Source organism: Andrographis paniculata, unplaced genomic scaffold (genome assembly GCF_009805555.1).
Source record: "Andrographis paniculata isolate CXL003 unplaced genomic scaffold, ASM980555v1 Contig46END, whole genome shotgun sequence".
NCBI lineage: Eukaryota > Viridiplantae > Streptophyta > Magnoliopsida > Lamiales > Acanthaceae > Andrographis > Andrographis paniculata.
In genome coordinates this window covers 546296-571414 of record NW_026137580.1, presented here as the reverse complement: position 1 = coordinate 571414, position 25119 = coordinate 546296, and the positions used below count along the sequence as shown (strand labels likewise).

The 25119-nt window shown below is 32.1% G+C and overlaps 3 protein-coding genes across 13 annotated transcripts; 2 read left to right on the top strand and 1 right to left on the bottom strand.

The window, feature by feature from the left end:
- Nucleotides 1–4070: 4070 nt before the first annotated feature.
- LOC127252635 (beta-amylase 7-like) lies at nt 4071–10243 on the top strand. Of its 9 annotated transcripts, XM_051276901.1 has the most exons (13): nt 4071–4431; nt 4501–4550; nt 5034–5098; nt 5194–5668; nt 6343–6630; nt 6820–6897; nt 7290–7493; nt 7900–8094; nt 8203–8367; nt 8590–8850; nt 8980–9198; nt 9295–9514; nt 9883–10243. In XM_051276901.1, the coding sequence occupies exons 4-13, from the start codon at nt 5228–5230 to the stop codon at nt 9930–9932; spliced, it is 2121 nt and encodes a 706-aa protein (XP_051132858.1). In that variant the 5' UTR covers nt 4071–4431; nt 4501–4550; nt 5034–5098; nt 5194–5227; the 3' UTR covers nt 9933–10243. The 9 variants fall into 9 exon arrangements, with proteins under 9 accessions (XP_051132858.1, XP_051132863.1, XP_051132862.1 ...); XM_051276906.1 differs by lacking the exons at nt 4501–4550; nt 5034–5098 and having other exon boundaries at nt 6343–6436; nt 6533–6630; XM_051276905.1 differs by lacking the exon at nt 5034–5098 and having other exon boundaries at nt 4527–4550; nt 5191–5668.
- A 1805-nt stretch (nt 10244–12048) lies between these two features.
- LOC127252528 (acyl-CoA hydrolase 2-like) lies at nt 12049–21343 on the top strand. Of its 3 annotated transcripts, XM_051276734.1 has the most exons (17): nt 12051–12250; nt 12380–12472; nt 12846–12913; nt 13009–13090; nt 13422–13468; nt 13587–13706; nt 14054–14131; nt 14377–14464; nt 15700–15812; nt 17022–17084; nt 17164–17219; nt 18263–18370; nt 18481–18537; nt 20372–20473; nt 20772–20820; nt 20915–20983; nt 21051–21343. In XM_051276734.1, the coding sequence occupies exons 1-17, from the start codon at nt 12235–12237 to the stop codon at nt 21126–21128; spliced, it is 1287 nt and encodes a 428-aa protein (XP_051132691.1). In that variant the 5' UTR covers nt 12051–12234; the 3' UTR covers nt 21129–21343. The 3 variants fall into 3 exon arrangements, with proteins under 3 accessions (XP_051132692.1, XP_051132691.1, XP_051132693.1); XM_051276735.1 differs by lacking the exon at nt 12846–12913 and having other exon boundaries at nt 12049–12250; nt 13037–13090; XM_051276736.1 differs by lacking the exon at nt 12051–12250 and having other exon boundaries at nt 13037–13090.
- Nucleotides 21344–21511: 168 nt separating this feature from the next.
- LOC127252339 (uncharacterized) lies at nt 21512–24781 on the bottom strand. Its single transcript, XM_051276478.1, has 2 exons — nt 24378–24781; nt 21512–21933 (listed from the first exon to the last, which is right to left on the bottom strand). The coding sequence occupies exons 1-2, from the start codon at nt 24649–24651 to the stop codon at nt 21746–21748; spliced, it is 462 nt and encodes a 153-aa protein (XP_051132435.1). The 5' UTR covers nt 24652–24781; the 3' UTR covers nt 21512–21745.
- Between the last annotated feature and the right edge of the window lie 338 nt (nt 24782–25119).

Below are 25119 nucleotides of genomic sequence, written 5' to 3'. Positions count from 1 at the left end.
TCAAAAAAAAAAAAAAATCATACAAAAAATGAAAATATTAAAATATTTAAATTAAAATAAAATATTTTATATTTTTTACATAATTTTGATGTCACACGCTAAATATCAATTCAAAACATTGACTAATGGAGCCAATATATATTTTATAAAATATTATTTTAATATAAAAAAATTTCAAAGTAAATCCAGAAAATACACATTTAAGTTAAAGAAATAGCCGTTTGTTTAGAATGGACTTTTTCATTTTAATGAAATGAATGAAATTATAGTAAATATCAAAATAAATAAATTGATTTCAAATAAAGAATGTTTGTTTAGAATGGACTTTTTCTTTTTTAAAAGAAATGAATGAAATTATAGTAAATAACAAAAAAAAAAATGATTTCAAATAAAGAAAGTATATAAGTACTATATTTTGATGGTGTTAGACAATATCATTTATATTAATATAATACAAATATAGCACATAAACTAACAATACATGATATAGTCTTATAGAATACGTATAAATAAAATTTTAACACATTATATACTCTTATACAATACATCTTACGTTATCTATATATTTTATACATATTGTTTAAAAAAAATAATATGTGTTGATTTTCTCAATATTCCAATTAGCACAATAATCTCTCTCATATGTTTTAAAAGTATATGTTTATAAAGACATACTCCCTTCGTTCCATACAAGATGTCTTGTTAGGAGTGGATATGAGAATTAAAGAATAATAGTATTTAATTGAAAATGGGTATAAAGTAGAATATAAAGTAGAAGATAAAAGACTAAAATATCTTTACTTTTTGAATGATTTTAAAAAATATATTAGAGTAATAATTATAGGTAGTTTGGAAAAGTATGAATAATTTTGTTATAAAGTGAAACCACAATTACTAAATAAGGAAACAAGATAATTATTTTTAGACGAACGAAAATGAAAAACCAAAACAACTCTGTTGAGACGGAGAGAGTATTAACTATCGCATAAATTATACTCTCTTATTAATAATAAATATATTTTAGTTTACGAACAATAAACATGTCTTTGTGTACCTTCAAAGTCAAACGTTGGCTTATGTTATGTCCAGCTCTCGGTTTTCATACACAAAGTTTTGTCTGAATGATATATAATACTCGATATATAATACTCCTTTCGTCCCGTATATTTTGGGTCTATTAACATAAATATGTAAATTTAAGTAAAGTATAACTAGCAGGTAATTAAAAAGTATATTAGTAAAAATAATTATTATTTAGTAAAAAATAATTATAATTTAAAATTAAGATAAGTAAATAGTTTAATTAAAATTAAAAAAATTATAAAATTTAAAATGCAATTAAAGTGAATAATCATATTTTTAAAAAAAAAAAATGACAAATTATGTGAAACTAACGAAAAATATAAAATATAAACAAATTATATAGGACATACGAAAAATAGAAAATAAAGACGATTCTAATTTCTAAATCATGACAATATAACATTGAATACATCTATTATTATTATTATTATTTATTTATTACTATTATTATTATTATTATTATTATTATTATTATTATGTATTTGGCTTGCGTGTGTTCTTTAGGTATGTTCTTTTTTGATTAATTTGAAAATAATTTAGTTAAAATTTTGTATTGAAATAATATATAATATGATATTTTATAAAAAAATATATATAAGAATAGAAATTTGAGTTTGAAGGGTGTGAAGGCAAAAGAAAAAAAATAAAAAAAACCTAATTTCCTTTGTGTTTTAACTTGATTTATTGTTATTCAACTTATAATACTTTCAAATAAATTTATATATATTTTTATTTAAATAAAAAGTCAAACAAAAACATTTGTTTGTTTTTTTAAACCCAAATTCTAATTTTTTATTATTTGAACGATATATTTTTTTTAAAAAAAATATATTTTTTCTTTTCATAAGACATTTCATTTTCAAAATCAAACCCAAATCAAAATTTTTCAAATTTCATCAAAAGAAACATACAAATCTTTAGAATTTTACTTTTAGATTATTTTGATTTAAATACTGTAAGAGAAAAATAATCTGTATAGTACGAAATACATTTTCACTCATTTGACACTATTTATTTTTTTAAAAAAATATTATATCAAATAAATTTTTCTCTCACAAACATCAAATCAAATACTAATTATTTATTTATTTTTTTTTTCAAACTTCTAAATTTCCAAAAATCTCTATCTAAACAAACCATAATCTTCATTATACATTTGTAATAATTGTTTTTATAGTAACTCATTTTTCCTAATTTTCATATTTAATCTACTTCCTTTTTTTCTTTTTGTAAAAAAGACTTAGATTTTTTTGTTATAATAACAAAATTCAGTTATTGGGCATGATATATTGCACTATGAAATGCCTTACTTGTGATATATTAAAAGAATTAATATAATTATATAAATTTTATATTTTTTATTGAAAAATATTATATATTGAAGAGCAAATCAATAAAATTATAGTATAATATTTATTATTTTTTATAAAAAATAAAAATAAGCAAATCAATAAAATTATAGTATAATATTTATTAATTTTTACAAAAAAATAAAAATAAAAATTAAGATTATCTTCGACTCACTCTACAAAAATAGCAGTTTTGCTCCCACCTTTTATATTTGCAAGCATCACACTTTCAAATACAAAATTTATCTGTACTAAAGGGCATCCTCTCTGATGAGAGGTTGATTTTTTTATTTTTTTATTTTTAATTTAATTTTAAGTTAAAAACTAAATAAAATTTATTTAAAAATTATATTTTTACTTATTTATTTTATTTTTATCTTAGTATATAAAATAAATTATTTTTATATATTTATATTTTAATTTTATAATTAATATTAATTTTTATATTATATTTATTATATCTAACCAAAGATATAATATAGTATTTATATTTATATTTTGCATAAATATTATTTAATAATATTATATATTAATTTATTTAATTTTAGAAAACGTTATTTATTATTTTGTATAATCAAATAATAAAAAATATATAATTTTAATATATTGATATAATATTTAAAATATTTTTATAAATCAAATATATAAAAATAATAAAATACTTGATGTTAATAAATTTAAAAAATTACAAAAATTAATATATAAAATAAAATATAAATTAAATTATTTTTTAACCTGCATATTTGTTTGGGGATGAGTTATTCTGTAATATAAAATAGAGATTATGATTGAAAATGAATAACTTATGCAAATATAAAAAAATATACTTTAACTTCCATAAAAATAAGGATTACGGTGAAAAAAAAAATAAGATAAAATAAATTATTAAAAATACATAATTTTATTATTTATTAATTTAAAAAATATAGTTATGGGGTTGAAAGCAAGTGAACCACAAGTCCCGTTCCGTCCCTGTATAATATAAATATATATATATATATGAACAAACCCAATATTAATTAGTAAAAAATTAGAAAAAGGTTAACACAACAGAATTTAAGGTGTCCTTGTTTTGGGTTTGAGTTTTAAATAATATTGTTTTAAAATTTTGAATAGTTATTTATTGTAATATAAATAAATGATAATTTAATATTTTGATTATAATTTTTTTTATATAAAATATTAAAAATAGAGAATAAATCTTTAATTCAATGGATTTGTTTATTTAGTATTTTGCTTTGATGTATTTTTTATGTTAGATATTGAAAATTATATCGGTAATAAAAAAAGTTAACATTTTTTATATTGAATATTATTTTTTTTTTTAGAAAAAATAGAATATATTTTATATATTGGAATGATAAAAAATGATTAGGCAAACAATCCCAATATTTTTTTAAATAAAAGAATTGATGAATTGTTCATGAATATATATATATATATAGAAATGAATTAATTGTATCGATGAATATCATTATTATTTTACCTTAATTTTTAATGGTAAAATATGAAAGGCGTGCATTCGTGAGCATACAACTAATATTGAAATTAATATTATTACTATAATAAAGAGAAATAATAATACACTCCTCCTATATCATATGCAATGCATGCGATGCTACACCGCTAGGAGGAGAGCATAATTAGAGAGCGGCGGGACCCACGCGCATCACGTGACTGACCCACACTGGCCCGTGCGAAGCGTGCCGCGGGATAAGTGCCTTAACTCGTGCCAACTGCTACACACGCTTCCCCCGTGCGAAATCTCCTTTTCCATTTCCTCCGCCGCCTCGTCGCCGGCGATTCTCCCGCCGCTTCATTGTCCTGTTGGAACTCACGATTTTGTTACCTTCCCCAGCTTCGTGAGTTCTAGATGTTCTACGGTTTACTAGCCTCGTATTTAGTTTGATTCGTCGGAATATTCGTTGTTCCGACGCCTTCGGGATCTACTGCCGGCGAGTGTGGAATCTTTTCTGGAGGTTGTGATACGATAAAAGAGGTGAGTTCATTAAGTTTTGTTGAGCTGTTTCAAGAGTAGGTTTTTATTTATTAATTTTTAATACTGCAGGCTTCTTTTACTTTTTTTCCCCACAGATTAGGACTTTTTTGTTGACTTTGGTAAGTGTTTTCTGTATACTCTGACTTGATGAAGTAAATATCTTATGATTTTTATTTATTGTTTGTTCAGTTCACTTGATTTTTTGTTTAATCTTCAGTATTTGTGTATATGATTGCTGTAGATGTTTGAGCTGATAGATGAGAGGGCTGAAGCTATAAATTGTTCAGTGGCTTTAGCAGATTTGATGTAGTGAATTGAAAAATGCTACATTGTAGACAGAATTTTGAATCTACTCTCTGGATAAAGATATCAGAATTTTTAGATATTAAATCACAAGTGTGACTAATGCCAACAAATCAACGTATTTATGCTTGAGTATCAGTTTCTTAATAAACTTTTCTTATGAAATATAAATTTATTGAGATATCTCCCTGCTGCGTGGATACAAGACTCTTTGAGATGGTGAAACTTCTTTATTGGTACACGGCACCAGTTTGTTAGTTCGTTATGATGATATCAGCGCCATTCTGACAATTTGTCAGATGTTTTTGGATCTACCCACTAGAAACTGTGCTGACACAAACATGCTCCTCCGATTTCCACGAAAGTATGACATTAGCATGTGATGTTGTATGCATAAACAACCATGGCTCCTGTTCAAGTCATTAATCACCATAAAACTTTCTTTTTCTTGAGGAGAAGATAACCAAGTGCAAATAAACATACGGAAAAGGTGATGGCAGCTGAGATGCAAAGATTCGGCACAAGTGAAGAAGATGATGATGAAATGGAGATGGATGTGAAAGGTGAGGACGATGATAATGACGAAGATAGCCACCATGAGGAGAAAGATGCTGTAAAATCCGTAACGGCTGGTGCAGATGTGGGCATGCTATCGAGTGATAGTAGTAGGCATTTCCATAACCAGGAGTATCAAGATCAGCCAACCCCACAAGGAGGGACTCGAAGATGTAGGCCACAAGAAGAGAAAGAGAGAACAAAGTTGCGAGAGAGACAGCGGAGAGCAATCACTGCAAAGATTTTGTCTGGGCTACGTAGACATGGTAACTATAATCTCAGAGTTAGGGCTGACATTAATGATGTTATTGCTGCTTTGGCAAGGGAAGCAGGTTGGGTTGTTCTTCCGGATGGAACCACCTTCCCTTCCAGATCTCAGGTATCTATTTGATTATTCATAATATAAGTTTTCAATAATTCTGATAGAAAACCTGAAGGATAATTGCATTATTTTGTTACATGATTAGGTAGAATTCTTGATTACTTTTAATTAATTCATTTAAACTTATGTCTCTATTCTTTTAATATAAAATTTTCAATTGCTATTGATCTAGCAGCTAAGCTTCTTGATGGGGTAATTTTATATGCCTGATATGAACAATGTTGAATATACCCTTTGAAGTTGGTCTATGCACCAGAGACATGGTGGCAGAGGCACATTATGTGTAGGATCTCTCAGTTAATGACAAGGACTTCCAAGCCAACTCAAAATACAATATTGCACATAGTAAAATTAAATATAGAAAAAAAAAGTATAAAAGTTATATCAGGTTTTCCTGATTAGCATTCTGAAGTTTCATTAAACCATGCGGCCACAATTAAGTACTTGCATTTTAATCATTGAATTTGTGCATGTAAGTAAGAAATATGTACCATGCACTTTTGGAACAGTTCACAAAATGCAAAGCATTAACCGCTCCAGATGCATGTGCTGTGAATCCCATTTCCAATCCTGTTAACTCTTAACGGAGTGAATGATTCACCTGTGTTCATGTAAGCTGATGTTTGCATGTGCTTGGATCTCATCATGCTCATGTTTTAATATATGCACAGGGCACGAGACCTACATCTGGTGCACCTTATACAATGGTGTTGTCATCTTCATCACAAATGCCAGTACAACAAACTTCTCCTACTTCATCGAAAGGCATTTCTCCAGGCTATGGGAACACAGTTGATTACAACACATCACACACGAAAGGTGGTTGTGTTCCTACTTCATCACCTTGTGATGCTTCCTCAGGTGGTAGATCTCAGACATCGTCAATAATTGGGGATGGAGGAGATTTGCAGAGTGATCCTCTTCTTGGAGGCTCTATAGATTCAGCTGAAAAGAGGCAGGCAAGATTTTTGGCTTCTCAATATTCAATTTGCTTCAATCACCTCTTCGTTTCAGTAAATTTTTATTGTGCTTGAGATTCCAAATGACTATCGACAGCTTGTTTATATGGTTTCTTTTAATATAAACTTGTAAACAATGATTTGATGCAACTATTTTTCTGATATTCTTTTGTTGTGTTTGTTTTGTAGATTGTTTCCATGCCTACAAAATTACAAGAGCGGGATTTTGCTGGCACACCTTATGTTCCAGTTTATGTCATGTTGCCGGTATGGTCTGAGTATATGTTATTTGAGTAACTTGCTGTATGAATCTATATACTCTACTAACCAAACTCTGGTGTTATGTGGTCCTGGTAACTGCATCATTCTGCACTTGTTTATTCTGTCCATGTTATATGTATGTTTGCTCTTGAATTGGTTGCACATATTCTCTTTATCACTCTTTCCTGAGAAAATGACATGTATTCCATTCAAAGAATGTTAAGTCTCTTTTCTTTCTGTGACAGGTCTTAGTTGTGGTTATTCTCATTGATGTTTGATAATGACCAATTCTTTTTGGTTGATCATTGTTTCACAGCCTCTTAAATGATGAATGTAGAACTTAGAATGGAAAATATCTAGGGTTCCAAGGATAATATGGTTGTTTACTTTGTTGCCAGTTGGGTGTAATCAATATGAAGTGTGAGCTCGTTGATCCAGATAATCTTGTGAAGCAGTTCAAAACCCTGAAATCATTAAATGTTGATGGAGTTATGGTTGACTGTTGGTGGGGTATAGTTGAAGCGCACACACCCCAAGAGTATAACTGGAATGGCTACAAAAAGTTATTTCAAGTTGTGAGGGAGCACAATATGAAACTACAGGTTACTACTTAGAATTCTGTTCTTGTATATTATACAATATTCCTTCCAGGAAATATGCCTCTGTCTCGGTGTATAGCCAGTTTGTAATTAGAAGCTAAAATACATGTGCACAAATATGCTCTTTTATGAATAGAAATACTATGAAGACATCAAAGTTGGATCTAAATCTTTGTATATACTCCACATTTCAGGGGATCCTGCGAAAGAAGGAGCTATTGAATATCTTTCTTAATACCTTGTTGTCAATTAGGAATGGATATCTTTACATTTGGTTAGTTGTTTGTTGGCTACTTAGAATGGGAAATGCCACCATGACAGGCAAAATTAAGCATTGATGAAAGGAATCCATAAGAAACTTTCATTGGCTGATCTCTTGCCAACTTTGGTCAAATTTATATGATGTCAGGTTGTGCTGTCCTTTCATGAATGCGGAGGCTATGTTGGGGATGACGTGCGTATTCCCCTGCCTCATTGGGTAGCTGAAATTGGTCGAAGCAATCCAGACATATTCTTCACTGATAGAGCTGGAAGGCGAGACCCAGAATGTCTGTCCTGGGGTGTAGACAAGGAAAGAGTTTTGAGGGGCCGGACTGCTGTAGAGGTAGCCTATGTTATATTAGATATGAATTCACAGTTGAACTATACTTCTAATTTATTTAGTGACATTTGTTGAAATGATGTTAATGGTATGTAACTGGAAACCATGTAGGTCTACTTTGATTACATGAGGAGCTTTCGGATTGAATTTGATGACCTTTTTGAGGATGGTATCATATCTATGATTCTGATAGGACTTGGTCCATGTGGAGAGCTGAGATACCCGTCCAATCCTGTAAAGCATGGATGGAGATACCCTGGTATTGGTGAGTTTCAGGTAAATATGTTGTTAAATCATTTCATTTATTGCACTCTGGTTTCTTGGTTTAAAATTGATCAATCTCAACTCAACTCAAACATATCTTGGTCTTGTTTTTTTACCACAACGAGCATGAGCGTCTCTCTTTTTCTCTGTGTTTTACAATGCACTTTATTTTATGTTGGATAATTATTTAATCTGTTTTTGGTACTATGATCCGTCTTGCTTCATCATTTTCAGTGCTATGATCAATACATGCTGAAAAGCCTGCAGAAGGCAGCTGATATAAGAGGTCACTCGTTTTGGGCACGAGGACCGGAGAATGCTGGTTCTTACAATTCACAGCCACACGAGACTGGCTTCTTCTGCGACAGAGGCGATTATGATGGCTATTATGGCAGGTTTTTCCTTAATTGGTATTCGCAGCTCTTGGTAGACCATGGTGATCGAGTCCTTTCTCTGGCCAAGTTAACTTTTGAAAGAACTTGCATTGCTGCAAAGGTTATTTCTCTGGCGTTTTTTTGTTTCTTTGCTTTCCATTTTTCTTCCCCTTTTCTTTAGCTATTATTATCTTTGACGTACCTCATTCTAGAACTTCCTGATTTTTTCTGTATGATCATCTTCGAGCAGCTACCGGGCATGCATTGGTGGTACAAAACAGCTAGTCATGCTGCTGAATTGACGGCCGGATATTATAACTCCTGCAATCGTGATGGTTATGCAGCTATAATGTTAATGCTTAAGAAGCACAATGCTTCTCTGTACTTCACATGTTCTGGAACAAGCACGGTGGATCACCATATGGACATGTCTGAGTCTCTCTCCGATCCCGAGGGGCTAGCTTGGCAAGTGAGCACTAGTTTTTCTTATCCTATTTCAACTTCTTAGTATCGATGAGTCTGAACACTTGCCAAAATATTGTGGTAACAACGAATCATGATTTAGGTTGTGAACGACGCATGGGATGCTTGTGTACCTGTTGCAAGCGAAACTTCTTTCCCATGCCATGACAGAGAGGAGTATAATTATTTATTGGAGAAGGCAAAACCCGTTGGCGATCCAGACAGAAGGCATTTTTCTAGTTTTACGCATGCGAGGCTGAACCAACTTCTTGCAGAAAGACAAAGCCTGGTCGAATTGGAATTGTTCGTCAAGGCTATGCATGGTAAGATCACTTCATATTCAATGTTACGCCTCAGCTCATTTTTTTCAATCGTTATTGTTGAATGACTTGTGTTTTTTGGGGTATTTGATATCTTTTGAATGGAAAATTATGTTTTAGACATGAAGTTTTAATTGAAAATAGTTGTTGGATGCAATATTCTGAATAGAAAATCGATTTTTGATATTTTAAATGAAAATATAGCACCGGAGATAGAATAGTGCAAAAATGATATTGAAAACATAAACAAACATACGATATTTCTCAAATCAAATGTATGCATATATATTTTTGTTTTATTCTGAATTGGCTAGAGAGGTTTTGTGTGCAAGAAATTTTCATCGAAATGTTTGAACCATTTGTATCTGCAGGAGAAAGTGTTCTTGCGCGCAAGCCGGGGACGCGTCGAGACCAACACTGACATAGGCTTCTCAAATGGAAACTCAGGTACACATAGTGATGAAAAAATGGTTTGAGGTAAGACTAACATTAAATTGAAAGTGATGAAATATTTGTTGGTAGGTAACCGTAGAATGACTTTTGTATATTTATGTTTTGTATTATTACAGTCACAGAATATGGAGAATGCCATCACAATATTTACTAGTATTTATTATAATTGAGGAAATGTATATATTCTACTTATGAACCATATTTTCACTCTATTTATATTTGTTCTTATTTTCTTTTTCATCCTTATTTCAATAAAAAGAAATGATAATGTTATCTATACCTGTTTAAGCCATTATTTGTAGAGATTATTTGAATGACTACTTGCATCGATCTGTTACACTTGTTGGATAAATCTGAAATGTATATCTATGACTATGTCACTTGAATAAACAAAGTGTTATACGATCATCATATTTGGATAAGATCTGAATCGAAAATTTTATAATATCTGGGCCTGTTTTGATGGGCTGGATAGGCCCAACAGCCCAATTTTCTTATTTCTTAGGCTGTTTGAAGAGAATCCATCAACTATTTATTTCAGATCATTTTTTAAAATCTTTTTTGCCATCTTTTTTTTTAGCTTCAAATTTTGATATAATAAATAGTTTGGACCAACATCATTCGTTCCTCTATTTATCTTTATTCTTTTTTTTTTAGTATAGCTGAATAATCTAAAGATGCTCAGAATAGCTTTAAAATTTGAAGAAAATGGATATAACCATTATATATCTATCATACATTAAATTTATAAAAAAAAAAAAAAAATTGTTGAATAAAAGTTTCATTTTGTTATTCCAATGTTTTTCAATTGCTGACTCTTGAAAAATAGTACTACTTCCGTCCCACATACCGTGTCTGCTGCATTGTAGACACAGTATTTTAGGAGGGATGTAATTAGTATATTATTAAGAATGTACTAATGAAAATAATTATCTTATAATATAAATAATTATAAATTAAGATTAAGATAACTAATTAGTTTAATTAATTTTTTTAAAAAAAAAATTAACAAGTTTAAAATGAGATTAAAGTGTATAATTATTTTTTAAAAAAAAAAGTGACATGGCACGTGGGACGGACAAAAACAGTTAACATGGACATGGTATGTGAGAAGGAGACAGTATTAAACAATATAACATACTCTTTACAATATTAAAAAAGTCAAAAAAAAAAAATCTTTAAATATTCATTTGAAAAAGTCAAATATTCAATTTAAAATATTATCTAAAACCGTTGTGAACGAATATTTTAATAAAGCTCAAATTTAAATTGAATTAAAAATAGCTTTATTTACCTAACATTGTTTCATTCATTTGACATTATTAATTTTTTAAAGAATATCATATTAAATTGTGTTCTCTCACAATTTACTTTTTCTCAAATTTTTAAAATTTTAAATTTTTTCAAAAACTCTTGTCTAAACAATGACTTCACAGTTACTAATGCATTCTCATTGCGACCCTCTCTCACGGGACTAAAAAAAATAAAGTTTTTATCTAAAGAAATATATTGAGAAATGATAAGTGTATAGAACTTTTTGATGAATTTATGTATGTATATATATAATTATTTAGCTACACTGGGAGTATATTTTATATTTAAATAGTGACAATTATAGTGTTAAAGCAGCATAATATTGATTTTTATTTAATAAAGCACATATTGTATTAAATAAAAAATTATATATGTATATATATATATCTTTATATATCTATGTTGTATTGATATTGAAGTCAATTGTGCCATTTAATAGTGACAATTGTTTTTATATCTATCGTGTAATGTAATGTATGTTTATATTGGATTTATTAGCATTGTTCTCATTCAATAATACTTTTATATTGTAATAATAATAATAATAATAATAATGAATCATTGTATAAGTTCATAACATAAAATCTCATAGACAATAAAATCTAATGTCAACATTGGACAACAGGAGTTGACCGACAACGTTCTTCACGTGCCAAAAGATTATTGAACTAAATCTATTTATATATATATATATATATATATATTTATTTATAGTGATCGTCTTTTTTTTTTTTTCTTTTTCTTCTTAGTCATCGTTTATGAGTGAGTCTGCGGCTTAAAAGGGGACGCCTTACCGACCGCCGTTAGTATTTGCATAAACACCGTTTGTATGTATGCGCACGTGCGTCGCGCCTGACAGATGAAATTCTCATGTATCCTCATCCTCTCAAATCACTTTAAACAGAGGAGCTCTTGCTCTTGATCGCTTACAAATTCCGTTCTCCGCCGCCGAGCCGATGGATTCCGATTCAGGTGACCTTAGTTATTTTCGCCTCTCGTTTTATTTTCTACAGGCGATTTCAGTGCTTCCGACGGTGGAGGAAATGTTTCTGGTGTTTTTTATTTGATTTGTATTCTTATTCTTTTTTGTTGAATTGGCAGTTATCGAGTTCTTAGGGTGTGTGCCGCTGCTTCAGAGGCTTCCTAGCTCATCGCATAAGAAAATCGCCCAAGTTGTGATCACCAAACACTACGGTAATCCTTTGTATTTTTTTGTTTTTGATAATTGTGCTTTTTGGTTACATGTGTTGTACGTAACGGATTACGGATGCGTGCGTGTGTTGGTAAATTAATCGGACAACTATGTCTTACTGAATGAGAATAGAAAATTCGAGCTTAAATGTGCCCCTTTGCACACAATCGGAAGGACTTTGCTCTCTCTCTCTCTATATTCTGTTGTTTTTTAGGGCGTGGGAGGAGGGAATTGTTCTTATGGATTACTGGAATATTTACTTAACATCTTCCTGCTTTATGTTTTCTGTCTGATGAATGTCAAACTGTAACAGCATGTTCCCTTTTATACATCTGTCCTCTACTTAATCTCTTTTTAATGCATGCAATAATAAAGATCGCGGAGATTATGTAGTTCGTGAAGGAGATGCTGCTGATGGAATCTACTTTATATGGGATGGGGAGGTGTGTTTGATATTATGCCTGGACTGTGACAGCAGAGTTTATGTATTTGTGTGGTTATTTACTGTTTGTATTACTATCATCCTGCATTGATGTAGGCTGAAGTTTGCGGATCATTTCACGCAGATGATAAAGACCGTCCTGAATTCAATTTAAAGAAGTGTGATTATTTTGGCCATGGTTAGATGCTCATTCTTTAAAACTTTTTCTTGCATTTGTGTATGCTGAGTGCTGTAGAGTTTATATGGCTTTTATGAAACCAGTGTTTTTAACTATTTACCTCATTTGATTGTTGTGTTGCTTCATTCTTTAACTATAAGGTTCAATTTACCTGCTTATAAATTTTTGTGCTTGCTTTCTTTCGCATAGGTTATTCATGTACTATTACTTATTAGATATCATGTAGTGCATGCATTTCATCATTTTATCATTCTTCAAAGTACATTTTTAAAAAGAATAGTAATAATTATAATTCATGAGAACACACCTCATGGCTTGGGTGCTGTTGCAGGTTTGGCATCTTCTACTCAGCCAGCTGATGTGATTGCTTTGTCGAAGGTTATTTCTGGTTCTTTTGGCTTCCTCTGCCCCCTATTGCAGAAAACTATTCATTTTCTGTGCATGTTCACCAGCGCTTACTGTCAAAACTACTGACATGTTTGTATGTGGTGGACAGCTTACTTGCTTAGTGCTTCCCAAGGAGCATGAGAGTTTGTTGAAGCCCAAATCAATTTGGAGTGCAGATGACACAGAGAAGCCACTTGTCGAGCAAATTCTGCATGCAGAGCCTATTGATGTATGTACAAAGAATAATTGTCTTCTGGCATGTGGAGATTTACTTATGTCAAATTGCAAGGCTGCAGAAATATAGTTTGTTTCTCATGCCTCTCTTCAACAACCACATTTTACTACATTTATTGTACTCTTTTACATTTGACTCTAAACCAATGCTTGCTAAAGTCTGTGATCAAGTTAAATAAAAATGGAAAATCATATTGTCCTTGTGTGTGTGTGTATTTTAAATTTATTATAGATGGAAAAGATCTAGAATAAGCAAACTTAATGCAAATTCGTGTTCTATGGTTTGTTGCATTAGAGTGCCTGCTATCTGGATTCTTGATGATTGCAAGTATTATTCTCCAGGTTAACATTTTTCAATGCATTACATTGCCTGATGCTCCAAAATTTGGGAAAGTTTTTGGAGGGCAGTTTCTTGGACAGGTATGTGCAGGCATCCTTCTAGGATAACTACATAGATCCAATTTGTTGGCCAGGGAACTTTTTAGGTTTTCTATTAATTTTTTCACATTGACAACTTGAAATATGTATTTATAATTTAGGTTATATATTTTCTTTTTGTTTTTGTCTCCATTGGTCCTTTATGTTGTCTCATAGGGTTTATTTCATACTATACAAAACATTTTTGTCACTAGGAGTTTGATATACTGCCATGGCTAATAATGCAGGCACTGGCTGCAGCATGCAAAACTGTTGATAGTCTTAAGACTGTTCACAGTTTGCATGCTTATTTTCTTCTCATTGGTGACTTTGACAGTAAGTTCCTCGAGGTTCTGAAACTTTCCTTCAAATTTCTTTATTGCACAGGTCACAAAAATTATAATAATACTCAAAAACATGTGTGTTTGTTTATATGGTCACTGCTAGTCCAGTTATCTTAACCTGCTGAAAACATGATCATTGAGTTACATATAACTTGGTGTTTTAATAACTTGAAGTGTAATATGATCACATCATTGCTGTTTGTGGAATATTTTGTTGGGGCATATCAATATATTGGTACATATCAATAGCTGTTTGATTGAGTCCACTGATTCTTATTCATAACTATCATCTCCTCCAGGTATAGCTTGAGTTGCTGCTGCTCAAAGTTACTAAATTGTATAAAGCTCTGTATCTAACTATAAATTGACTTCTGATGGGTGCAACTATCACTAACATGTTAATGAATAATTTTGTCTAGATTTACTGCTGGGATGGGAAATTTCATGTATATTCTTCCTTTATATTTGTACTGGTCAGTACCAAAAGATAATTTCCAAGTATTTATAAAGTCCCGTAATTGCTTCTTCCAACTGCATGAAGTGAGATCAAGCAATATTAGTATGCTAGATGAAAATAGGACTGAGGCTACAACTCTCATATGTAGATTTTTTTGACAATTATATAACTTTTACATTAGAGAGAATGCATGATTATGAGAATAAGAAATGTAGATTTAGGTAACTCTGCCTCCAAACCGTAGCACTAGAAAAATAATAAGAGCAACTTGGCAATATATTCATGTAGTGGAGGAAAAGTCACAAGTATATTTCTTTTTGGACGTCGAACAAGGTAAATGTTCATATTTTTTAGTTATGAAAGGTTTATGATCTTGTAATGGATATGTAGAAACTCCTATTTTTGACTTGACATGTTCATTATAAGTCAAATGTTGTCTAGAAGCATAAGTATATCATAGGGAAAAATGTAATTCTGTCCTTGCAAGTGGCTTCTCTTTGGTCCTTTAAGTTACCTTGAATGGAAATGGTTTTATATATCACTTATCATCATTCTAATACATGACCTAGTGCAATGGCGAGTGAGATAAAAGACCATTTTCACGCAAGCTAAAGAACCGAAGTGATATGGGTGCACTCATGGGACTAAAATTACATTTTTCCTTGTATTATTTTCTCAAAACTTTCTAAAACACCCCCACCGCCCCCTTTTTTCTGTACCACCCTACATGTTCTACTCCAAAATTATTGTGTATCCACAATGATTTTCAGTACCAATTATATATCAAGTGCATCGAGTGCGTGATGGAAAAAGCTTTGCGACACGAAGGGTGGAAGCAATACAAAAAGGGAATGTAGTATTTACATTGATGGCTTCTTTTCAGGTATTTCTGTCAAATTTGAATTTATTCATTTTCAGATTTCCCTCCTTATGCCCCATTTACACTATAAGATAGATATGTTCTTTCAGAATTTAGGTAAGTTTATTAGTCACTGTTTAGATTTATTAATGTATTATCTATGGATTGTTCTCCTTATTTTTTCAGTTGAAAGTAGGGTGGAAAGGGGAAATTATCTAAAATTTCTGTGCATTTAAAATTGGATTGGAGTTCAAATCAAGAAAAATCAATAAAGTTCAATATTTTAGATCACATTTACATTCTCTGAAATTCCCCTACAGCATGCACAATTGTTTGAATTAAGAATTTTGAAAAGACCAATATTGATAGAAACTTGTAAATTGATTTTGTGAGAAGGAGGTGTGACTGGAGATTTCTTACAATAGTGATTCTTCCTACTCTAGTTGGTGAGTTTCACATTACCAAATAAAGTGGTTGACAGCTGTCCTGTTTTCATGCGCAAATACCCCAAAACTCCAAATCTACTGAAAGCACATTTATCTTCTTTAGCTATTTGTAGTGCATCAATACATTGCCATGATAAGTTTTTGCCAAACTTACACACATAAAAACTCTCAACAGGCCAGTATTTTGATTTTTTTTTTCTTTAATTCATGCATACAAAATTTAGAGTATAATTGTCGCACCTTTTTATAATAATTATCTAGGTGTGCACATCCTCTATGATACATCTACCCCAAAGTTATTGCATATAGTTTATTTTATGGAGATATTGATCATTGTCAATCATAATTATTCCCTATTAAGTCATCATATAATATTTACTAATTGAAATATACAAAATAAACAAGTGAAAAATCCTGACACTATTTAGGGCATTTGAAAATAGAAGTAACTGTCTTCGCCCAAAAAATGTAAACAAACCTGAACAATCTAGATGCCTAATGCTCCGTTTATATCATGATAAATTTTACCAGTAATTTTTTATTGATCTGTGGACTCTACCATCGATATTTAGTAATTTCTATGATTTGTTATGGTCCTGGATCACTTTTATATTCATGGATTGAGATAACTTTGTGACATTTTCCATAGGAATTGACTAAGCATATTTGCTACCAATAATTCATTTCTTTCAAGGAGCTTACAGATTCTGAAAATAAATAGTTGTCTTATGTGCCTTTCTGTTGTGCTATATTTGGAACTTTATATAAATTGTGTTCAAATTTACAGAAAGCTGAAGAAGGATTTCAACATGAGATGGCAACCATGCCTTATGTACTTGATCCAGATGAGGTTTCATTCAAGTGGATTTATTGATTTCTATGGTTGGAATGTCTATTACAATGTTTGAAATCATTATTCCCTTCTTCAGCTTTTATCAATGGAGGAGTTGCGGGAAAGACGTCTTATTGATCCTCGCCTTCCCAGGTTAAGTTGTTTCTAAGATTACCGGTAAATGTTGATTGGGAAACCATCTACTTAGCCAATCAAAATTTCGTTTCACTAGTTTCTTTTTTTTGGCTAAAATTTTGGAAGAATAATTGGTAATACCCAAAATTAAGTGTGTATCTCTGCATTTAAGAAAACAGATGGCTTTGCAGAGCAATATATCACATGAGTGTATAGAATTGAAACATTTTTCTGAGCAGTTACATCGTTGGTGGCTTCTTTTCTTGTTATGTGTTATCGTGTATAGAAAGCATGATTGCATGCACTTTTGGGCTATCATCAAATGTTTTTGATCATTCATGAAAATGCTGCAGTTTTTGTTTAAAACACTTTGAAACCATGTTTATGGATATGCATAATTCACGATTAGATACATTCTTTTATCAGTATTTGCTGCTGAAAATACAAATTCAAAATCAAATGTGAAGACCAATTTAGGGCGGGCTAGTAAACCATATCTGTGCAATAATTACTTTCTTTTCATGCATACGCTTTAATGCTGGTCAACAATGAGAATTTCTGACCTATAAATAAAAGAGACCAAAGTTAGAGTGGGAACTTCCAACAACACTTCCTCCAAATTTAGCACAATTACTTCTCTAAAGTGTAGCATTTCATCTTGTATTTGTTAGATTTATGTTCGATTGTCTATTTCTTGTTACCGCACTCTGTTTTGTTTATCTATGAAGTATGATCTTTGGGTAACCACTTATTAACCATTTTTTTTTTCATTTATGATTATTTGTAATGGGTTCAACTGACTTTTCAACTCTGGCCCAATTGCTTCTCTTTTATTTAGGAAGTAAAATGGTTTTATTAGAGAGTATGTAAGGGAGGGAGTGAAGAACCAAAACTAAAAACTGAAGCAATGCCCAAATGATTTGTCTAGAATTAAAACTGTGGCCCTATTCTTATTGTTGCTAGAGTGAAGTTCATTTTCATGTATAATTTGAAATGCCATTCGAGTAGTATTTTCAGTTCCTATATTAAGTTTTGTTGATTATCATCTTTGTGTGTCACAGGACATATAGAAACAAGGTTGCTAGTGTAAAATTTGTTCCTTGGCCTATAGAGATTAGGTTCTGTGAGCCTAATGCTTCCTCCACCAATCAGACTAAATCCCCTCCAAGGTTTCTCATTTTCTCATTGCCTTCTACTTTGTTTACTTGTGGTTTACTGGTTATGGAAGAATTGGAAGTGATACATAATTCATGCATTTTATGCATTTGTAACTGTGCAGATTAAACTACTGGTTTAGAGCAAGAGGAACACTTTCTGATGAGCAAAATCTGCACAGGTATGAATCTTTATGTATTGTTTCCTGCAATGACTTGCAGAAGATTAGTTTTCTTCAGATAAGTCTAACAATTAGTTCTTTCTTTCTTTCTTTTTTTTATTCTTTTTTTTATTGGATCTAACCATTAGTTTTTAAGTCGAATTAACATGCCTTATATACTGTAGAGTATAATAGTGGGATGATGTAGATATGGTAGAGATTAATGTAGATATCGTCTTGATATAGATAGGATATCTATCCACCTATATCCATGAACAGAGTTAGTGATACAATTCAGAGGAATTTCAAACTAGATTGTATCAGAGCAGAAAAGAAAAGGCTTGGGTTTGAATTTTGTGTGTGCTATGCAGTGCAGGAGAACACTGAACTGCACCAGTGCAGGGCTTGGGATTGTTCTGTGAGACCTTCCTTCTGACCACCTAAATACCATAGGTGGAGTATTTGAGTAATCCAAACCCATAAGCCCTTATTTGAGGATAGTTTTGAAGGTTCTCAGGGCAATAATCCCCTTCTACTAGTTATAAGGCCTGTAATTTATATCTTCCACTGAGATTTTAAGGAGTTGATGGATATCTTGAGTTTCTATTCTCGGAGAAAGGAAAGATCGCACAAGTCTCTGATGCAAAAACTTTTATCAGGTTGAGCAGAAGGATCGATCTCTGTATTTGTGCTCTAGGAGCTTCAGGAAAATATATATGGAGTTTACTTTTTCAATGCGTTTCGATAAACTGGAAGAAAATGGCACAAATGAGTTTTCTGGTGACCTTTAATCCTGAAATATGAATTCTATATCATAAAGTCACAAAAAATCTGTCCAGCACCAATGTTTCCTCGCTACCCTTGAGCAACAAATCCCAAAGATTGCTCTATATACACCTTTTTACCGTGATTCCCATGTCCGAAGGCATTTTTTACATATAAATACAAGTCCATAAGGAGTGGCTATAAACTTCACATCTGAGAGAAAAAAGGTGTCCATATAATTTACACCATACGCTTGCCATAGCCTTTAGCTACCAGACTAGCCTTCAGACAGGGAATGGAACCATCTGGGTCCTATGCAAGTATGTCACTTTTAACCAATAGTGTCTTTCCTACGGTTAAGGACACCAGTTGTCGAGTAGTTGGCATGTAAGGCATGCATCTCCCTGATTATAGCCATATACCAGTGAGGTTGATCCAAGGCTTCTCTGATCGATTTTGGAATGATGATGGAATCAATGGAGGACACAACTTGTAGCGATATACCGTAACTACATGATTCTACAACTACACACAAGTTGTAACTGTGCCTAGGGAGAGTGATTAATTTAGAGGAATCCCGAATGACATATACTATTGTTTTATAGGAGTGGATATGCCCATGATCTAATATCTGCAATATTGGAATTTTTGGTCACAGAGATGAGGACTCTGTTTTTCATATGAACTGGAATCAGAGTCTGGCTTTAGGTCTATTTTTTATAGTTACAGTAATCTCCTGTAGCCCCCGTTAGATGGAGAAAGTGTATGATATTGAAACTATTTACTATTACACCCGATCTCTGAAATTGGTAGTAAATGGTTAATACTTTCCTGCAAGATCTGGCGGGTAGAATTTAAATTTTAGTATCCAATGTCCTGAATTTACACTTGTATGATTGGATCACACCGTTTGGAATGTAAACATTGAAGAATCATTTATCTTCCAACTTTTCAAAGTGCGAAATTACATTATTAAGTTTGTGAATGAAAGTGTCTTGTAAATCCATATGGCTATATTGTTGGTAGAGCAATTGTTTTCTTGGCAAGATATTTATCATGTAACCTATTTAACCAACTTAATTCTCTGCAGATGTGTAGTCGCTTATGCTTCTGATTTAATATTTCTCCAAATCGGCATGAACCCTCATCGGGAAAAGGGTTTGAAGACATCTGCTGTCAGCCTAGACCACGCGTGAGTTTTCACATTTCTCAAATTGCATCGGGTTTTTTTGCTTAATACTAATATCTGTATCATCACATGTAGATTTCTCAAACACAAACATAATAAAGCCGGAACAGATACATATTACTCTCCTAGTGTCCATTTATTATATTGTGGTAGCATTACCTGTTGGAGAAGACTTAACAATTATAATACAATTCCATCTCCTATTCGACTCACAAAAGCATCAATTCCATAGATGCCGAATAGCAATGTTTCAACTGCTTTTTACATTTTCTTTACATCGGAAATTTCTCTGTGCTTTCAGGATGTGGTTTCACAGGCCTATCAGAGCTGATGATTGGCTGTTGTTTGTTGTGAGTAATCCGCAACTCGTCTCTAAGAATACAATCCAACTGACTGACTGCCTTATTTATTCAAGATTTTTCCTTTTTCCCTTCTCTCCCATAGATTTATAGTCCAATGGCTCATAGCGCCCGGGGATTCGTTGTTGGACAAATGTTTACCCGGAAAGGAGAGGTACACAAAGTGATTCAAATTCATTCTAACTCCTACTATAAATATCTGAACAATTTCTTCATGCCAGCTCGCTGTTACGATAAATCAAGAGGGGTTATTGAGGAAGGCCAGAACATCAGCTCCCGCAGTTCAACCGAAATTGTGAAATTCACCGAGAGCTAAAAATCGGAACTTGGGGCAACTGTATAATGAGGTTTGGTTTATACATCAAATTTACCATATAATTACATAGCTGTGAAGCCTATGCAGTATATGAGATACATCTAAATATCAAATGTATTGTAGTATATGAGATACATCTAAATATCAAATGTATTGTAGTATAAGAGATATATTAAGATTGATGGATTTATGGCTGAATTTGATAGGCCCTGATTTGGTTTGTTTAGTAACTAAAAGTTTTGCTTAAACTATAATTAGATCAATGGATTCGAATACCTATTTTATCGAAGCTAAACAATATCTAACAAAGCAATGCACATTCCCTGCTCTATTGAATTTTCAAGTAGCTCGGAAAATTAAGAATAATAATAGTAGTAGCTACTTTCACTTCACTTATGTTCATCAAATATCAAATCCTCTGTAAATTAATATACATCAAATAGGAAACCCAAAAGATCGTCGATACTCTAGCTAATAGTTAGTTACAAACATCAATGACCCCCGCCACCAATTTGCCGGTAAGGCAGGCCAGTACAACAACAAATGTCGCCATATTAAAAGACCGAAGCCAAAAACCCCAAAATCGAATAAAAACAAAAATCAAGTCCCACCGTTTCGTTTAAAAGCGGGATGGATAACTCCATTGGATGGCTCTAACTTATCAATCCTGGACATACATTCTTTCATCCTATTCAAGACAACAGGAATTGCAGATGCATTTCTTGAAATCTTCTGCTTGAGGATACGTATCTTCTCAGCTTCTTCTGCATCGTTTGGATCCGAGGGGTCTATAAAACCAAGGTAAAGTTCAGGTCGGGACGATCAGCATGCAAAAAGTGGTGGAAAGAAAGGTGTTTCTATGTATATATATTTTTTTTACTAACAAGGTAACTCTTTGAAAGATCTCTTATATCCTCAAATATTCAAAACAATATGCATATGTTGCCGTGGGCGCCAAAATTAGCTCTATTCGAATACTAGATACTATTTTATATACCATGCAATATTAAATTTTAAGGCACTCTTTGCATATGTTTCAAAATCACTTTTAGTATCTTTTACGAAAATATTATTATCGAATATCTAATTTTTATTTTTATTTTTAAAATATTACAAGATATATATATTCTAAACAAAATATTATATAAGCACATATTTACATCACATCTAATCTTTTTACAATTACCAAAACTTTTAAAAAAACTCCAAAATACATCTAAACACAATTAATCATTGGCCTTCATATAATATGGAACAATCAAAACATAATATAACAAAAAACCTAATATGATTTATAAAGTATTTACAATTTGAACATACAAAATGTACCATTGAAAAAGCTTTCAAGACTCTCATGCTCATTAATTTTATTAAAATATGGAAAATCCAAGAAAGCAATTAATAGATAATACAAGAATGTGGGCATGCCAAGGTAAGTATTTTTGCCAAATTGGATCCTTCTAAATGTGCTGAATTAGTTGAGTATTCATAGTCACTGCAGCTAGGCAATAAATCCCACTTAAGTAAAAATTAATAGGATAGGTAGGTTAAGTTCTAGTTCTATCAGTGAAAGATGTGATAATAATCACGGCTGAGAATGGCTTAATTATGACTCAAAAAAAATAAGTAAAGCTCAGACACTACTACTTCCGGTAGAAAATGCTGTTATTACAGAGATGAAAAAAGTATCGTAACAAGTCTGCAGATCCAGATTGTTCATTGTTCATTGCTCAGGTTTTCTGATAATGCAAAGCTAATGCATTCGGTTTTAGATTCATGTGAAAGTTCACTGAGAGAATGCCAGTTGCAAGACTACCTATCTAACACTAAATGAACTCGATCAAATAATGACTAAAAAGTATTACAATTGAACAACAAAATTAATGTCTATTCTACAAAAGTCTCGGGATGATCAACAAAACAATACCTTTTTGTTATCTATGTGTGCCTTTGGTTTTAGACAAGGGAATCTAATCACGATTTGGATCATGCCAATAATATAAGAATCGATCAATATATTTTACAAATAAAATTGATATTTTCTCTATTGTGAATAAAAAAATGTCTGAAAAGCGAAACACTTAGATTGATTAACAAAATACACATCATCTCATTTCTCCAAAAAAAAAGAAAAAAAAACCTCTCAGGTTGTTCAACAAAATAGTATGCTCAATAAATGTAACCAAAAAAATAGCTAACTTGCTAAACAAAACAAAGATGCAACTGAATGAGAGGTTACCGTAACCCATAAATCCTACCAGTGGCACGGAACATAAGGACAACAACATGCACATATGTGATCAAGAAAGGACAACAACGGAACGAGACTTGGTGTCACATGATAGAAGGAATCTGTAGACTCGAGAAAGGGAAACAGGTAGATAGAAGAACCAGCAGGAGGAGGATTCGTAGACTGAAATGTCAATGCAAAAATGTGGCAGACCAAGAGAGGAAACATTCCAATCAAATACCTACATTTTATTTGATTTATAATATACCAAAAATCAATTTAACATTCAAAACATAAGATCATACTACTATTCAAATTCAATTATTTTACTATTCAAAACCCAAATCATAAATTCCAAACACAAAGAGAAAACAAACCCCAAAAACACAAAATTACAATTCTATCTTGACACAATCTCCACTACCCGAATTAAACCACATTAGATCAACAGCTGGAATTGAATTCACCAAGCGCTGCTGCACGTAATCTACATTCCTAGTAGAATGTAGGCACTCAAACCCATGACTATGAACTCGCAGTTGGCGAACTCCTCTCAAAATAACACTCTTGAGAACTTAAAAACTTCCAAGCACAAAACCGACACAAATATAGGAATTGTGTCAGCTTAAACAAAGGAGCAATTAGTTACGACATAATTGGGTAATTATCGGTCCCTATTACAAATTTCCCTAACAATAGTTCAATGTACTGAACACAACAAAAGCTGGCCTGTTAAGCATTTTCTACAACTGACAACGAAAGAGTAACACGCAATCATGAGATGGCCAGCATCTCAAACAATCTTTTTAAGTTACTGCTACAACTTTTAAGATGTGTTGAAGAATTTCCAAAGAAATCAACGACTGCATCAATTTACTTACACAAGACTTATAGTATAACATTAACCATAACATTACTTACACCAAACCTTTTCTACTTATTATCTTCACATGTAAAAACACGTGGGTTAAAGTAAACATATTAAGTAAGAAGCTCACAAACCTTGGGTGGGTCGAGCTTCCGATTGTGGTGCGGGCAAGGGTGCATTATTGGAGAGGTCTTCCTCCTCCTCCTGCAGCAAATGCGGAGGTAGAAGGGGTCTTTGGGAAGCGAGAAGAGATGAGAGAGTGGATGTGAGGTGATCGGGAAGAGTGGTTCGATATTGGAGTATTGTCTTAGCCATGTTCTCCACTTGTTGTTCGAGCGCCTGCAGCTCCTCTTCTTCTGCAGCTTCTTGAGCGTCTTCGTTTAGGGATTCAGGTTGAGTTGACGACATAGAAGATCAATTTTTGGTGGGCAAGAGAGGAAGCAAGGGACGAATTCAATTTGGGGGTTAGGGTTTGCGCAAATTTCGAATTTTGAAATGGAATGAACAAGTGGGAGAGAAAAGGCTGGCTGAGTCTAGTCTGACTGAGACTTGCTACCAAATCCGAAATTCCTTACCCAATTTTAGACATGTCCGTTCGGTTTCGAACCGGCGGATACGGTTCAAACTGAAACCGTCTTCTGACGGTTTGAACCGGATTTTTTTTTTTTTCTTATATCTCACCCGAGCCGTGCGAGGCGCAGCAGCCGGAAAGAAGAAAGAGGAGAACCTGATTGCTGCGTCGGCTGTACCTGTGGATGTGTAATTGCTTGATTAAGGTAAAAAGTTAAATGGTGTGTATTGTATGATAATAGTAATATATTTATAATTAATTCTTTTTATAAATTATTTAATTTTTTTAATAAATATAAATAATTC